General features: G+C 52.3%; 1 protein-coding gene across 1 annotated transcript in view; it reads right to left on the reverse strand.

Annotated features, from left to right (window-relative positions):
• Nucleotides 1–17672, reverse strand: part of JPH3 (junctophilin 3) — a 93124-nt gene that overhangs the window by 39017 nt on the left and 36435 nt on the right. Inside the window, exon 2 of the mRNA XM_039888715.1 lies at nt 16299–17076. Within this exon, the coding sequence (XP_039744649.1) occupies nt 16299–17076 (778 nt within the window). The remainder of the gene's footprint in view (nt 1–16298; nt 17077–17672) is intronic.

Consider the following 17672-nt stretch of genomic DNA (forward strand, 5'->3'; position numbering starts at 1 on the left):
CTTGAGACCTGCCACCACCATTGGTTCATGCCAACTACTGTGCTGGCTGGTCCTTCTGGACCTCCGAGGACATCAGGGGACCAGTCTGACAACCAAGCCTGGGAGGTACAAAAAATGCCTCAGCGGAGTTGGACCTGGACTGCCAGGTCTCCTCTCTGCTCCCACAATTCCCTTATGCCCAAAGTGCCACCAGCCAGCTCCTCCCTTCCGAGCAGAGCAGGCCCACAGACCTCACCTCAAAGCCTAATCAGGGGCTGGCATCAGCGGTCACAGCCTCGAGGTCCAAGGAGGGGATGGGGTGCCAACTCAAGGGGGCTCACGGCTAAAGCCTGGAGCCCTCTCTGAGGGCCTTCTGGGTCCCCGCCTGTCCTACCAGGATAGAGGAGGAGACCAGGGCACATGGCCTGGCTGTAGAGACTCATCCCTGCTTCATACCACTGAGATCTAAGCTGTCAGCCGGGCAAGTCTTAGCACCCACTGGGGGCCTGGTGTCATCGCAATCACAGGGAAAGTTAAGAGGCTTGGGAAAATTACAGGTATTAAGCCACAGGGCCAGAATTCAAGCATTCATAAATATATACTTTGTCTTTTTTTTTTTTTTTGCAAGATAGACTCATATTACACATATGATTTCAAAGCCCGTAATTTTTACTGTAGCCTTATATCATGAATACCTTAGAAGGCAGCTTTGCTTCAGGGAAGCACATTATGTCTAACCGACCTCTGCATCGCACAGAAACTTTCTAAAGTGTGAATAAAACAGTGATCATGGAATTGGAGAAGCAGCATACCATACTCCTCCCGTATAGGTATGCACTTTTATATGAGCGGGAAAAACATAACCTTGATAGGAGTGTACCAATGAATCAACAGTGGCTCTCAGGTGGTGGGATGTGGAGGCTGCATTTTTACCAGACTCTTTAATGAAAAAAGGAAGAAAACAGTAACATCAAGAACGGGCCGAGGGAGAGACAAACGGGGCTCAAAGGCCAGCCTGAGAGAAGAGCGAGGAAAGGCCCCTCCCCCTGGCTGGGGGGCTGGAGAGGGAGGGGAGTCTTGCTGCAGAGTCTGAGAGTGCAGGAGTTGCACCTGCCAGCATGCCAGCATGCCACCTCCCTCTCACCCACCAGCTGCCTCTCTGAGTCACTGCCCCATACTCACAGCAGGTGGAAACCAGGGCAACCATCCTGCTTTGATGACCTGCATGGTCAGCCTGGCCTAGCTCTCATCCGAATAGCACAGAGGGACCAGGAGCCATGCTTGCTAGCACAAGGAGGGCCTTCACTCTCTGGTGCTCTGTGAGACCAGCCATTAGTCTGGAGAGAGCCCATCAGCCTCCGAGAGGCTGGGTTGGTGCTGGGAGCTCCTACAAATGTTGTGGCAGGATAGACCTTAGTTTAAGTGGTCAGTGTATCAGTCAGGCTGGGCTAACTGCTGCAACAAATAGGCCTAGTGACAGATAATGGCTCAGATGCAATAGATATTTATTTCTTGTTCTCGTCAAGTCAAAACTGGGTGTTCCTGAAACACTGACCAGGCAATGACCACGACTGACTGCTGACCTCGCAAAAGAGGCACAATGGGCTCTATGTGCCTGCTGTCTTCAGAGTTACTCGGCACATCTAGGAAGCATCCTTACAGAAACAAGCAAACAAGAAAACACAATCAAAATCTGATCAAGCCTCTTGGTCTAACTATCAGTTTCAGGAAATCCATAGACAGAAGAACATATTATAAACCCACCCCCAAGGCACTCAGAAAAACCCAGACTGGGCAGTTCTATAGGAAAACAACCTGGTTTCCTCAGCAAACAAATTGTAAGGAAAGAACAATAGGGAGGGAATCCATAGCTTAAAAGAGATTTCAGAGACACATCAGCCAATGACATCATATGGACCTTATTTTAATCCTGATTTAAACAAAGAACTAAAACATGAGACAGCCAGCAGAATGAGAAGCCTGGCTGGATTTTTAATGATATTTTTTAAGGTGGGTGATATCGATGTTATGGTTTTATTTTCAAGTTATTTTTATCTGTATTGATGAAATGGTATGATGCCTGAAATTTGCTTCGAAAGTAACCTTGGGGGTAGGTGTGGGACCGGGTTCAGGAAAACAACATGAGTCATGAGTTCCTAATGGTTCAAGCCAGGTGAGTGGCCCATGGTGTTCATCAGACTCTTCTCTCCACTTTTGTATATGCTTGAAATTTTCCATAATACAAAGTAAAAACAAAACTAAATCAAAGAAAACAGCACACCCATATTCATAGCAGCATTATTCACAGTAGCCAAAAGGCATAAGAGCCTGAGTGTCCACTGATGGACAAATGGACAAACAAAGTGCAGTCTATCTAGATAACGGAATATTATTTGATGTTAAAAAGTTTTGAAACATGCTATACCGTGGGCGGACCTGGAGGGCATTATATTAAGTGAGATAAGCCAGTCACAAAAGGACAAATACTGTACGATTCCACTCATAGGAGTTACCTAGAACAGACACATCTATAGACACAGAAAGTAGAACGGTGGCCACCACGGGCTGCAGGGGAGGCATGCAGAGGTGGAGTCTGATGGGGACTTAGTTTCAGTATGGGGAGATGGATGCTGGCGATGGTCGCACAACATTCTGAATATATTTGATGCTGCTGAAGCGCACACTTAAAAATAGTTAAGATGACAAAGTTTATGTTTTGTGTACTTTACAACTAAAAATTTGTTTTAAATACATGAGTGTTCTGCATTGGCAGTGGCTCCCTTCCAGGTGGGGACTCAGGACCCAGGTGCCTTTGATCTTCACCACGGGCTCCCAAGGCCACCTTGTGTGTCTGGGGAAGCCGAGGACCCAGAGGGAAGAAGGGTAGTTTCACTCTCACCCAGCACATGGCCACCCCAAACTGCAAGAGATTCCCATCCAGCTGTGCACCAGGGAGAAGGGGACCAGGCTGGGCAGCTGAGAGCCCAGCCCTGCACTGTCACCTGCAGAGGGAATGTAGCCTTTTCTCTCTCCAGGTTTTCTTATTGCCTCAGGACTAATCCTGCTTAAGGCCATTTTCAAATCAGAGACAAAGTGATGACTCTGCCCAAGTCAAGAGAGTGGTGCCTTGTGGCCCTGGTGCCTGTGAAGGTGTGACACTTCCCTGTACTATGGAGGAGATGTGGAGTTGAGAGCACAATGCGACAATAACAAAGGAATCACCACTCCAACAGGCCCTGTGTTTGATTACTGCCTTGTTTTCTGGGGCCACTGCAACCACCATGAAATGAGTGGATTAGAACAACAGAACTTTATTGTCTCACAGTTCTGGAGGCCAGACGATTGAAATCAAGGTGTAGGCAGGGCTGCATTCCCTCCAGAGGCTCCAGGGGAGGGTCCTTCCCACCTCTTCCAGTTCCTGGGGGCTCCAGGTGCCCCTTAGTCTGTGGACACATTACTCCAATCTGCCTCTCGGTATGTGTCTCTGAGTCCTTATATGTCTTCTTATAAGGACAACTGTCACTGGATTAGGGGCTACCCTACTCCGGTATGACCTCATCTTAACAAACTACATCTGCAATGACCCTATTTCCAGATAAGATCACATCTGAGGTTCCATGTAGACATAAATTAGGGGCATTGTGCCCCCTCCCCCCGCCAGCCCCCCATGATAGGTACTGCGCTCTCGCCAGCCCCAAGAGGATGTTCTTATCCATTTGTGGCAGTGGTGGGGACTGAGGCCTGAGTAGCAGAGCTGGAACTCTAATACCGACACTACCCCCCTACCCCAACCCAGGGGCCCAGGGCTGGCGGTGGCGCCCAGAGAGGCAACGGTGAGATGGGAGAGCAACAGACATCTTCTTGACTCCTGACACTCTTGTGAGTTTCCAGGTGCCTAGGTGGCATCCTAAGGTTCAGGAAGGGGTCAGGGTCCCCAGCAGCTTCAGTCTCTCTTCCCCGAGGGACTCAAGCTGGGGAGGGCTCTGTAATAACCTCTAGAAGATGAGCTCACCGGGGCCTTGGGACGGGAGGGGCTGAGTCTCCCTGGTGGCAACTGCAGAAAAACTCAGGTCTGCCCCCAGGCCGACCTCACTGCTCCCCAGGGGGGCCAGGGGCTCAGAGTCAGAGATTCGTACAGCTGACAGGAAAGAGGATACAAATATGTATTAAAAACCCAAACTGCAGACAGTTCTCCTAAGAAGGTGCACGTGGCCAACAAGCATAAGGAAAGACGCTCAACGTCACTTGCCATCGGGGGAACAAAAATCAAAGCCACACGATGCCACTTCACTCCCACGAGGACAGCTAGAATCAAGTCAGACAATAACGAGGACTGACGAGAATGTGGAGAAGCTGCAAGATAACCTGCACCGCTGACAGGAATGTAAAATGGGACAGCCACTGTGGAAACCAGCGTGGCGGCGCCTCAGAAAGTTGAATCTAGAATTGCCATATGGCCCGGCAATTCCGCCCCTAGGCGTATACCCAGGAGAATGGAAAACATATGTCCACACAAAAATCCGTACACTAACGTTCATAGCAGCATTGTTCATAATAGACAAATGTCCATCACGGATGAATAAACAAAGTGTGGTCTGTCCATATAATGGAATATCACTCAGCCATAGAAAGGCTGAGTAATGGCTGAGTAAAGGCTGAGCTACGACATGAATGAACCTTGAAAACATGCTGAGTGAAAGAAGTCAGTCACCAAAGAACGCACATTGTGCAATTCCACTCACATGAAACGTCCAGAATACGTAAATTCAGAGAGAACGGAGATCTGTGGTTGCAGGGAACTGGGGGAAGGTGACGAGGCGTGGCTGCGAATGGGCAACGGGTTTCTTTCTTGGGGAGATGAAATGTTATGAATGGTCACACAACTCTGAACGCCCTAGAAACCAGTGAACTGTACACTTTTAAAGGGTGATTTTTATGGTATGCGAATATATCTCATTAAAAGAAAGCGACGGGGCACTTCTATTTTTCTCTTAGACGTGAGTAAATGAATGAATCTCTACACTGCTCCCTTCTGAAGTTCGGACGGAGTTCATTTGCCCAGCTTCCCCCATTAGAGACCATCCTTCCCCCCGCCCATGTCCTAGTGGGGCATCAATCAAGGGTTGATATTTGAGGCGGGTCTATGACCCAGCCTGGCCAATCGGAAAATCCCATCCCTCCTGGGCAGTGAGAGGGCAGGTGACTCCGGCAGAGCCAACAGAGACTTTCAGATCATTACTGGACAGTGCTGGGAGAAAACGGTTTCTCCTACCCACCAGGATCAAGAACTCTAAGGGTTCTGTGAGTGCTGACCTGCTCGTCTTTCCTATCACATATGCAGATAACCTGCTAGAGGATGAAGTTAACACAGAGAGGAAAGTGGAACAAAAGAGGAAGAGAAAGACAGAGCCCTGACTATCTGAACCCTGGATCCGGCTGTGCCTGAAGCCAACCCAGGGATGAGAACCAATAACCAATACACTGCCTATTTGCTTGAACTAATTTGAGCTGTGATTTTCTTGCTTATAACTGATTCCAGATTAAGATTAATACAGCCAAGTAACCTTTTACCAAGACTTAGATTTGGAGAAAACCTCCACATTACTCTTCAAAATCACCTAAAGTATAGTTACATTTAAGGGCTCTGTTATACAAGGTACGCAGATCTTTAAACACTGGAAACTAAGCTCAGCAAGGTGCTTACACTGCCAGAGGTTCTCACTTCCCACCTTGCTCCTCGTATTCCTGCCTCTGTTTCTCCCTCCTGCCTCCAAGCTGGTAGGGATGAACCAATAACTTTAATGCTCTAATGGTGTGACTCCTCTGGGCACTAGACAGCTGGGAGAGGGCCATGTGCAGTGGATGATCCACTGCCTGGCAGAACCCATTAATGGGTCTCTGGAGGTAAAAGGAGGCCCAGGGTGGAGGCTGGGGTGACGGAAGCGGGTGAGGGACTGACAATAGGCAAAGCCTGGAGCTCGCGTTGGAGGAGCAGCTAGGGCATTTTGAGAACAGTGACATCTGTAAAGCAGTGACAGGTTCTTTCAGTAGCTGAAAGAACTATCTCACCAAACCACCTGTAAAGTCCACCATACACACATGCACGCACACACACGCGTGCACACACACACGCGCAAGTCATTTTTCATGGAAACTGTCATGGTCGGCATAAGCCAGGAAAGCTGGAGCAGTGCCCACAGGCTGTAGGGGGCAATGCGTGAGCATGTGAACCTGAGAATCCAATAAACTTTGTGGGGAGGGAGGGATGAGGGGCTTGAGCAGACTCTGGGTTGGCCAGGCGAGTAGTAAGTTCTGATCCAAGCTCTCTAGAGGTCAGGCTTGATGCCCGAGGCAGGAGCTGTGACTGACAGAGGACTTGGGGTGAAGAAACAGGAGAGGCGCTCATAACCACGGGTACACCCCGGCTGCACGGCAGTGAGCAGCGTGTACTGGGTTGAATGGGGACCCCCAAATTCACATCCACCAGGAACCTGAGAGTGTGACCTTTGCAGATGTAATTAAGATTAGGGTGGGCCCTGAATACCATATCATGTTCTTATAAGAAGAAAGGACACAGAGACACAGGGAGGAGGAGGCCCTGTGCAAACAGAAGCAGAGACTAGAATGTGGCCACAGCCAAAGGACACCTGGAGCCACCAGGACATGTTGTCATGGTGTTGGCAGAGATACGAAACCTCCCAGGACCGCAGCGTCGGACTGGCATTCCACTGACCAAACAAAGCCTCCCACGGGAAGGCCAAACCGTCACAGGGCAAAGGCCACGGGACAAGCAGCGGGGAGAGGAATCAGGAACAAGTGTGTGATCCACTGCAGTGCCTACCAGATCCAGCTGGACTGAAACGGACTTAAATGAAATTAAACGCTCAGATCTGACCAGTGTGAATATGGCTGTCCCAGGCCCCGAGCGTGTTGTTTTCGCTTAGGTGAGGAAACTTTGGCTCGGTGACTGCCGAGGAGTTGAGGTTGGGGGAGTTTTCTCCACACCGCTCTCCCCGGCTGCTCTGACACGTCACAGGAAACACAACCAGGTGTCCTCTGCCTTTCCTGGTTTCCTTGTCCCAGGGACCCTCCTGGACACACACTATCTTCAGCCCCTTTCACAGAGGAAAAAATGAAGGCCCAGGGAGTTCATGCACCTTGCCTGAGGCCAGAGAGCTAAAAACAGCAGAACCACTTGCCATTTCTCTTGAAGATGGAGAAGAAACGGGCTCCAGCTGCAAGAGGGAGGTTTGGGGTCAGATTTACAGGAAAAAGTCCCAGAGTCACCAAGTCTGGGGACAGATCGCCAAGAGGGTTTTAGAGTCCCCTTCTCTGGGGCCTTGTAAAAGGCAACAGCTTCTCTTGGGAGGAGGGGAGGAGAGGAGAGGACAGATTAAATGCTCCACAGCCCCCAGGCCTGCTCTGGCCCCCAGGACCCCTGGGGGCCAGGGCTCTCTTGGCCGCAGCCAGCATGGGACCAGCTCTGTCTCCTTACGTCACCCAAGGTGCCTTCCAAGTGCCAGGTGGAAAAGCTGCCTGTGGGTGAGTCAGAGGCTGTGTGTGTTCTGTCTGACAAGTGGCACGGAGTAAAGTGGGCGATGATCCTAATCGCATCTGACAGCCGGCATCCCCTGACCCCGTGCTCGAAGATGACACTGTGGGGCGAGAACCAGAGGTAGTAGAGGTGGGGGCAGGAGCTGGCCCCCGAGTCCCAAGCCCCTGACACCTGACAGCCCCTAGGAAGCACCACAGAGACACAAGACACCGGCCCAAGGTCAAGAGTTCCTGGATCTCTGGGATAGAACCCAAGGTTTGTGGGCACATAGGGCCCTGGGGCAGCAGCTCCCCTTCCCCTAGGAGCCCTCGGCTGGCCCTGAAGCGGGTCATTTCCCAGGACTGTTCACCTACTCCCTAGTCTCTCCTCCATGGTTTTTTGTTGTTGGTGGTGGTTTTTTTTTTTTTTTTTCATGTTGGGAGGGCAGAGCCGGAACAGATGGCTGTCACCCATGTGGCATGTGGCTGGCCCTCCCCCGGAGACAGGAAGCTGCACGTACTCTGCACAGAGCCCAACTCCACAGGGCCTGCAAGTGCGGCTGCCAACTGGTGGGACAGGAAGAAGATGGGCATGCCCATCCTGGAGGGCCGCACCAGGGAACACTGGGGTCACGTGTCCTGCTCTCAGCCAGAACGGGGAGTGCGTGGGCTTCCTATGGAGCGGGAGCAAATCCCCACATGCTCAGTGGCTTCAAACAACACATATTGGTCATTTTAAAGCTCTGGAGGTCAGAAGTCCAAAATGAATCTACCGGGGCTGAAATCAAGGTGTTGACAGGGCTGGTTCCTTCTGGAAGCTCCAGGGGAGAATCTGTTTCTTCACCTTTTCCAGCTTCTAGAGGCCACCCTTATTCTTAGCTTGTAGCCACATCACTCCAAACTGCTTCTATCATCCCAGCTCCTCTGATTCTGACCCTCTGGTCTTCTTCTAATGAGGATCCTTGTGATTACAGTGACCCCCACCCCCTCCCAGATAATCCTGCATAATCCCCTCATCTCAAGATCCTTAATTTTATCACACCTGCAAAGACCCTTCTGCCATGGACGGTCACATATCCACAGGTTCCGGGGATTAGGATGTGGACCTTTTTGGGGGCCATCATCAACTTGCCTCAGAGAGAAACTCCTCAGTGACACAGCAGTCAGTCAAGGCCACCCCACCACCTCCTCCTGCAGCCTTTCCTCCCAGCCAAGGTTAATTAGTGCAGCCTTTTTGCCAGGTGATGTGGCCGTATCTCCCACAGACTTTAGATGCACCATTTCTCAGCCAGCAGTGCCTGCTCTGGGATCATGGTACAGACTTGCCCACGCCATAAGCAAAGGTGGGTGGACAAGGACAGTCTCTGCTGCCTTGTTTGTGAGACTGAAAGATGAGACACGTCAGAAATATTCATTAATAAAGGTTGGACCAAAATGGTACATCCGTGTCATGAACATTACGTAGCCATTAGAGAAACATACAGGTCTGGATATGCGGACATGGAAAGATGACCTTGATATGAGTAAGGAGAAAAGGAAAAGAAGCTACAAAAACAACACAGACAGTCCAATTCCATTACTGTAACAAGAAATCAAGTAGGTGTGACACACATATCTGCATATGCATTGGAGAAAGTCTACAAAACTGTAATTCCCTGTAAGAAGATGAGCAGGAGGTGGGATGGTTACTTTATATCAATCTGTTTGTTTTAATATTTTTACGAGAATCTATTATCATTTTAATAATAGTTTTTTAAAACTAAAAATACCACTCCTCCTCCAATTTCAGATCCTCAAGAGTTTGTTTTAAGATGCAAAGACGCCCCAGTTAGAGAGCCCTAGGCAATCTCCTGGCTGATAATTCACACTCTAGCCTGGACCCCAGGGGGCTTTCTGCATGTCTCTCTGGCCTGGGCTCTGGGATCAGCCTAGAGTAGATCTATAGCTCACAGGAGCAGTGGAGCCACTGCAGACAGCTGACAGCGAACAGGCAGGGTGCCCTGACCCGGCAGTAGAGATACCAGCTCGGGACAGGCATACAGCAGGAGCTCGAAAAGCAGCTGGGCATGTGGAAGCCTCTCATGAGCAAGCCGCACCCAAGGTATGTATGCCAAATCCTTCCAGTCCCAGAGGTGACACTGTATCTGGAGAGAATTTCAAGGGAGACAGCCAGCACCCCCATATTCGTCAACAAGGGTCCCTGAATTTGGTCCAGGTCTGAAGGGGCCGAGGGAAGGAGCAGGGCAGGAGGCAGTGCCCCTACGTGAGGTCTAATCTTGACTGGGCTACTGCCTGGCTGAGACCCAGACACTGCCTTATAACATAGAGGGTCTGGCTCTTGGCCACACTACCCAAGTGGCCCACTTTCCCACTGCGCTGGAAGGCGGAAAGGGCCTAATTGCCTGGCATGAAGATTCTGAGTGCAGCAATCAATTAGCCATGTCTGCTGTGGGTGCAGGAGGGAGGAATTGCTGCCCATGTGTCAAGAATTTGTCACCTCCCATCTAAATGCCTATCAAGGTCCCTGCCTTCGATTTTGCTCACTCAGCAAAGCATCACAAGACAGTGCATCAGCTGACAGCCAGCATGTGGGCCTGTTGCCACAGCCCTATTAACCGCCATGACAACTACCTCAGTGCACAGGAGCAGGGGCCCTCATCCGCCAAGCCACCTCCAGGAAGGCTCCTACCCGCACCAGGACAGACAGATGCCCTCTGCATCCCAGGGCCTCCCAGCCCAGCGCCACAGAGCCATGTCCAACCAAGGCTACTCCCAGGGGGAACAAGAGATCTGGAAAAACATAGCCACCCCTGCCTGCCTCCTCCTCACAACCAAGCACAGCATTCACTCCCAGGAAGCAGAGCTGGCTCCAAGCTCCAGGCTGCAAGTTGAGTGCCACAGAGAAGCCAGGCCAAGAAGTGGGGAGTGGGGATACGGAGCATTGGGGGCATCGTCCTGCCCAATGTGTTCTGGCTATGCATCCCCCTACCCAGCCAACATAGTCCCCTAAGGTGGTCTCTGGGTATGAGTGTGTGTTGCACACAGTTCTCATCCTCGCTTTCGCAAACACTCCCATGCCTGGGCGCTGTGCTACATGTTGCACACGCATCATTTTGTGTGATCCCCAGAACGAGGATCCCAAAGAGAATTTAACCCCAACTGCCATCTGTGGAGTCTGTGACCTGCCCATAGCCAGTGAGTTCAAGACCCAGACCACGTCTGTGGGATATCAGGGCCCAGGCGCTGTGACACCGGACCAAACCTCAAGAGCACACAGTTCTCTCTCCTGTGAATTTTCCCCAAAGACATTGCCATGCTGGACTCAGGAGGGTCCACCTCACATCCTTGAGAATCTGTGGGCACCAAGGGGCAAGCAGGGTTCTGCAGTCCCCTCGGAAAGAACTGATCACTCAGTCGTGGCAGCCTCTGCTCCTCGTGAGCCTGGCCCAGTCATCCCCTGCCCTAAGGTGGCCATAGCCACCACCATCCCTCCAGGTCCCCAGAATCAAAGGAAGTGGCCAATGCCCCTGGCAATGAAAAAAAGTGGGGCCTAAACAGTTATTCGTTCATTCATTCATTCATTCATTCACAACACAGCTTTTGTGCAGACACTGTGCTGTTGAGCCATGCACTGTCCCAGGTGCCGAGGACTCAGCTGCAAACCCCTGGCCTGGGGGAGGTCATGCTTTAATAGAATGGAGTCAATACATGATAATAAATACCTCCTCCTCTTAGCTCTTTATGACTTTGCAAAACCCTTTGACATCTCTTCATGGAAACATTTACTTGAGATAAATCACAGAGCAAAAGAAACACTACCAGATATCCATGTGACTCTTGCAGGGTCTGTAGGGTTCAGTCAGTCATGAGTTTCATATGGTTCGAACCCTCCACACTCTTGCCCTGGGCAGACATAGCTAGTCGATCCCAGCACTCTTTCCCAGGGCACAGGATGCAGTGTCAGACATCTCAAGCATAAGCCATCAATCCAGGGTTCTGAAGCATCCCAGGGACACCACAGGAAGCGGGAGAAGGAGAGGGGCAAGCAGCCTATAGTCTGCCCTGTCTCACCCCCACTTCAGCTCCGACCAGTGCCTTTATCTGGTTTATACCCTCGGGAGCTATAAGAGTTTGTGTGACAAAGGGTTGTCTCTGCAACTGAAAGTTCAAGTATGACAATCTTGGGGCTAGGTGTTCTCTATGCCTCTTTTGTCTCTAGCAGGTGACAGGTTTCTATTTTGATTCTCAACTAGACCACAGGCTGGTTCTTGGAGAGACCAGGACCTCGGGTGAGCAACACATAATGGCCATTAGGTTTCATCTTCTAGGCCAGCAGCTAGGAGCACTGTGATCGACTAGTTATGTCTGCACAGACGAGGTTAGGGTGACATAGATGTGCTATACAGGTAGAGGACACTTCGTAAAAGTGTCCCAAGTATATGAAGACAGGAGAGGTCTATACTGTGGTCCAGCAGAATACAAGCTGCATAAAACACATTCACTGAGAGCACAACCCCCAAGTTTCTCACTTGGCTGGGACTGTTAGGTGACAGGGCAGAACGGAGCCCATCACAGCCCACCACGAATGGGAGTTCATGAGCGGGTGAAGAGGAGCCTACAGGAGGAAGTCACGTGTGAAGGACGCAGAACCTGCTCTGGTCTGGTCTCGCCCAGGCCAACCTACCTGGTACACTTTCCCCTCACTGAAGACCCTGTCAGGGCACCCTCCCCCTCTGCTCTTGTTGCAGGTACATCTGCCAGCATCTCTTCTCCCCTGTGGCCTCCTGTGAGAGAGAAGAACGGCGGTTCCCAAACAAGCGGTGCCATCACCCCGGAGGCCCCTCAGGAATGCAGGTTCTCAGGCCCCACTCAGACCTGCCGAATCAGAAGCTCTGGGGGTGGGGCCCAGCCGTCTGCGTTTTGCACTTCTAGAGGGTCCTAAGGGCACCTGTGAATCCCCTAGAGAGATCTGAAGGGCTGTGCAGCCCAGGTGGCCTCCCAGAAAGGAATCGGCATCTCAGGGTGGCCGGCATGTATCTGAGCAGCCCAGGTGATTCCAGCACACGTGAGGGGCGTGGGGGCTAAGAACCTCTGCAGACACTGTCCTAGGAGGAATCACAGATCCCTCCTAGCTGTGTGGCCGGTCCCTGTCCCTTAGCTACTGTGAGCCTGGGTTTATTCTGTGAAATGGAGAGAACTGGATCACCTCTCAGACTTGAACTCCTGTTTTCCAGGAAAGCCTGTGCCCCCTCCTTGCAGAAGGCCCTGGGTGCTCTGACGAGGATGCAACAAACCATTTCTCTCTGACTCAGCTCAGTAACCTGTGCCCAGCTGGCCATAGCTCCCTCACTGTCTGGCCATCTCTTGGCCGTGACAGTGACTGGAATCCATCCGGGGCCGGCTACTCTGCAGCCCCACGAGGATGCCGTGGCCACTTTCATGCTCCGGTGGAGGGTGGGCCTCGGGGGTTTTGGGGTACTGACCCAGTCGTCCATCTGCTGGCTTCATTCTCGGGGACATGGCCTTGGTTCCCTCTTCCCTTCTCCTCTCCCCCCCGAAATCTAAGCCCATTGAGAAAATACAAGACAAGCGGCTCTGCCTATAGCCTGGAATGAAGCTCAATCTCATTCAGGCAACCAATCTCATCCTGGTAACCAAGGACACTGTCACCACCTGCCTCCAAGGGGTGACACAGGCACCAGGAGGCCAGTATGGCTGGGTCACACCTGTGGATGTGCAGACATGCCCACCTCCCTGCAAGGCCAGGGGCTGGAGGTGGGAAGGGGCTGATATGGCTCACGGGAGCGTAGCAGGGGGACAGCAGAGCACACCAGGCCCCACACAAGCTAAAGGCGCTGCATGTTATTCCATCCCATCCTTCGATGGAGAACCGGGCCCAGAAAGAGTAAGTACCTTCCCCCAGTAACTGAGCCCAGGCTGGTCGTGGGTTTGCAGGCTCTATGAGCCCAGACTCAAAAGCGGTTCCAGATACTGCCTGAGGTATGCCCTCCTCCTGTCAGACACATTTAAAATGCAAGATTCCGTGACTTCAAGTGTTCCCATGACCTGGGAGACATACCCAGGAGGATATGGAGGGGACAAGGGGGCTACATTCCCCCCAGCGCTGCACAGGTCCAGGCTCTACATCACCCTTTCCCACAGTGCCCGTGTTTCCGTGTATGTTTGTGTACATGTGTGTGTCTGAATGCGTGAGCGTGTGTCTGAGGTGTGTATGTGAACATGAATGAGTTGTATGTATGTGCATGTGCTATGAATGTGTGCACTTGTGAATGAGTGTGTATGGGATATGTGTAAATGTGTGAGTGGACAGAGTGAGACACTTCAGTCAGCTAGTCCCATTCTCACAAAGGGGCTGGACTCCAAAGCCCCCAACGTGGCAGGTACGCGTAACCAGGAACCCACTTTACTATTCCCCAAGCACCTGCCCAGGCACCTGTCACACCTGTGACAAGACTCAATCCTCTCAGTTTCACACTGACCAGCCCCTCAACCCTCCCTCTCTTGTCCCTCCCTCCAGTAAGTAATACTCCTCCTCAGGAAACGTGGACGTGCCAAGGCTGGCTGTCCAATGCTCCATAGGTCCTGAGCTGCCCCAAGTTCTTAGCGCCCCTCTTACCCTCCTGGCCTCGGTGCCCTGGCCCGCTCTGGTCCACGTTGCTCATCTGCCAGCCTTCGAAACACCCCACACTCCCCTCCTACCCAGTGGGGCAGGGAAGCCCCAGGCCCAGGATGCTGCTGTCCTCACCTCAGTTCTCAGGCCTTCATGGCAGGCAGGCGCCCTTACTTCTGTTTCACAGGTGAGAAAACTAAGGCTCAGAAAGACTGAAAATCTGCCTGGGTGGAGCTCCCTGGGTGTGCTGACTGAGCCCTGCTCACACCACCACCTCGGCTTCTTAATAGGAACCAGCACCCTCCCAACTTCCGAGGGACTTGTCAGAAAACTGCTCAGTCCTAAGAAGTTCACCTGGTCATTGGACTCGAAAATAAAATCAGTTCTGTAGAAGACTGTCCGCTGAATCCTTGTGCTTCTGCCTCCCAGACCCTCGGCCGAGAACTAAGCTGCAGGCCAGATGGGAGCTGTCACAAGCACCCCGAATCTCTGATAACACCATACTGTGTCCCGCCCTGTAAGCTGCCGCTTGTCCACTAAGGTCAACAAAACAACCAAACGTAATACAAAATAAACATTGAAAGGAAGGAAATATGCCAAAATGCCAACAAGAGTCTCTGGTGACATATAAGACCAGACCTTTTACATTCTATTCTCCAATTTTTCTATATGGAACAAGTATTACATTTATAATGAAAACGATAATTAAACCTAATTTGATCTTAAAATACCAAGTGAGTAGTCATAAATGTGGCCCCTAATTATTTCCGTGACGGAACATTTCTGGGGGAATAGAGAGGGTGCAGACAGAGCAATTTTAGACCTCGGTTTCAGGTAGTAACGTCATTTTCCTTTCAGCTTCTTGGAATGGATTTCATTTCCCTCTAAAACCTCAGATGCCGTGAGTGGCAGATATTCTGCCAACAAACTACAGGCACCATTTTTGTTCTTTCACTGTGGTTCAAAAGTTATTGAAAACAAGAACCAAATGGGCTAAAATTTTAATTAAGTGACAAGGTTAGGAAGGCCTGAGCATAACTGAGCTGGGAGCTCTCCTGGAATCACTCCAGGCCTGCTCCTGGCTGGGAACACAGAATCATCCAGAAAGACACCGGGGCCTGTCCTCCTGGACACCTCCTGCCTGGGCAGCCTGAAGGACCTAAAGCAGTCCCCAGACCCCTGTCCCAAGCCCCGGGCCTCCCAGGGAAGACCCCAAGGACCCTCCCTCGACCTGAGAAAGCAGCCAGACGCAGAAGCTCCCGGTTAACTCAGTCAGGAATTGTCCCTCTAGAACTCAGGAGCATGCTCACTTGCAGGGGAGGGCGCTTGGCTTTCAACAGGACACCTTCCCTCAACCTGCGGCAGGCATGCGCCATGTTCCTGCTGTACGAGGCCTCCCGCAGCCTAGCCTGGACCAGACCGGGGCTCACATGCTTACCTCTGCAGCTACCAGGGACCAGACTCTGGGGCCCTCCCTTCCAGCTCCGAAGCCCCCACCCCTGCCCCAATACCAAGGATACCTTGAAATCCAACATGACGCCAAACCACAGTCAACTCTGGACCTGCCGCTTAGGGCCCAGTGGCCCCGCTGACTGTAAACTCAGTAAGCCTTGCATCCCATTAGAACAGCTGCTGGCCCACAGCACCAAGTCTTGCGTGAACCCTTGCCCAGCCCCCACAGCTGATCTGTCCAGTTGGTGGCATCTCCCAGACCCACGGACAATCTGGGTCACAAGGCAGCTTTCACCTTCCTCCCCATCCCAGCAATGCTGGGCACTCCATGCCCACCTGGGAGTGCAGCCGTGGGGCATCGCACCTTTGTCTTAAGCTGACAGCTGTTCTATGCATTTTACCAGCAGAACGGCCTACCTTCTTTACCCGTCGATATTTTATGTTAAATACAGCATATAAAACATACAGAAGAGATATTGTTCTGGTTGAAAAGAAGCTGTAGGAGCCAGAATGATCTTCTTAGATCATTTCCTTGCCCTACTGCTGAGAACCTCTGAAGAACGAATCCCAGGCTTCCACGCGGCATAGTTTGAGAAGCACCAGTGAAAGCCTCCAACTTGGCAGCATGATTAAGCAGGCTGGGTGTGGCCCAGAGACCCAGACCCATCACACGACCCTGTGCCCACTCCGTTCGCCCTCCTACCTGGAGGCCGCGATCTCCGCCTTCTGCTTGGCGATAGTGGCCGCCCGCTCCGCCGCCTCCACAGCCCGGTCCACCTTCTCACGGATCTTGCTGGCGCGCAGGGGGATGAGGTTCTTGCGCTTGCCGCTCACGAGGATGTTCTGCTTGTACTTGCCCTCCTCCTTGGTGCCGTCGGGGAAGGTCATGCAGCCGTAGCCGTGCCGCCGGTTGCTGGCCCACTCGCCCTCGTACTTGAGCCCGTCGGAGCGCTGGCTCACACCAAAGCCCGCACGCTTGTCGTTCTTCCACTCGCCCACGTAGGTCTCGGTGGTGGTGGCGTCGATGTCGTCCTCGATGACCGACAGCTCGGCCTCACCTTCGCCGAGGCTGATGGTGGAGTGGATGTCACTGGCCGTGGAGCTGACAGTGCTCATGCCGGCCTCGCTGCGGAACGAGCTCTGCTTGCTGCGCTGGCTGGCCAGGCTGCTCTTGGACTCCGACTTGCGCAGCTTCAACCCGCTCAGCAGCGAGCGCCGGAACAGCCCCTTCTTCTTGCTCTTGAGGATCTCGGAGTCGCTGTGGGCCACGAGCACGAAGCCCCCTCGGGACACAGCCGGGGAGCCGGCCACCGCCGGGGAGGCGTCGGGGTGCAGCGCCGCGCCATTGGTGTGCTCACTGCGCAGAGAGTTGATGGACGTCCTCAGGGGTGAGCGGATGACCGCCGCCATGCCGTAGGGGACACTCTGCCGCACACCATAGCCTTGGCGCATGCCACCGACCCACTGGCCCTGGTAGGTCCCTGCAGAGACAAGGGAGAGAGGGTGAGCTCCCCGGAGGCTGACAAAGGAGGGGCACTTTATGCGGTGGACCGAGCCTCCATGGTCCTCTCTGCGTTGGGGCAACTAGGTGAGGTTAACCGTCAGACAGACAGACCATGGTGCATTCTTAGTTTATATCACTGGTGGTCATTTTTAAAGACACTTCCATCCTGCTCCCCACAGCTGTATTTTGTTCTCTTAGAAGTTGGGGAGGGGGAAGGGAGGCCTAAGAGTCTGTGATGTGTAGTCAGGAGCACAGAGTCAAGAGTGAACTGGAGAGCTCCCCTGCATGTGGGCAGAAGGCCAACCCAGAGAAGACCAGGGAGGGGCGTTGTGAAGGAGAGAAGCAGCACGTCCTGGGTGAGTGGCAGCTACAGGGACACAGATCTGGGCTACAAGCTGGATAGTGAAGAGGCTGCCTTGGGAGGTAGTAAGTTACCCATTGCTGGAGGTATCCAAGAAGAGTTTAAAGAGCACTTGGTGGGGCACCTTGATGCATAGAAATTGGCAGACCTGATATCCCCCCAAAAATCAAAAGCGGGTACTGGAAGAGATATTTACACACCCACGTTCATAG

This window comes from Pteropus medius, unplaced genomic scaffold, assembly GCF_902729225.1.
Source record: "Pteropus medius unplaced genomic scaffold, Ma_sr-lr_union100, whole genome shotgun sequence".
NCBI classification, from domain to species: Eukaryota; Metazoa; Chordata; class Mammalia; order Chiroptera; family Pteropodidae; genus Pteropus; species Pteropus medius.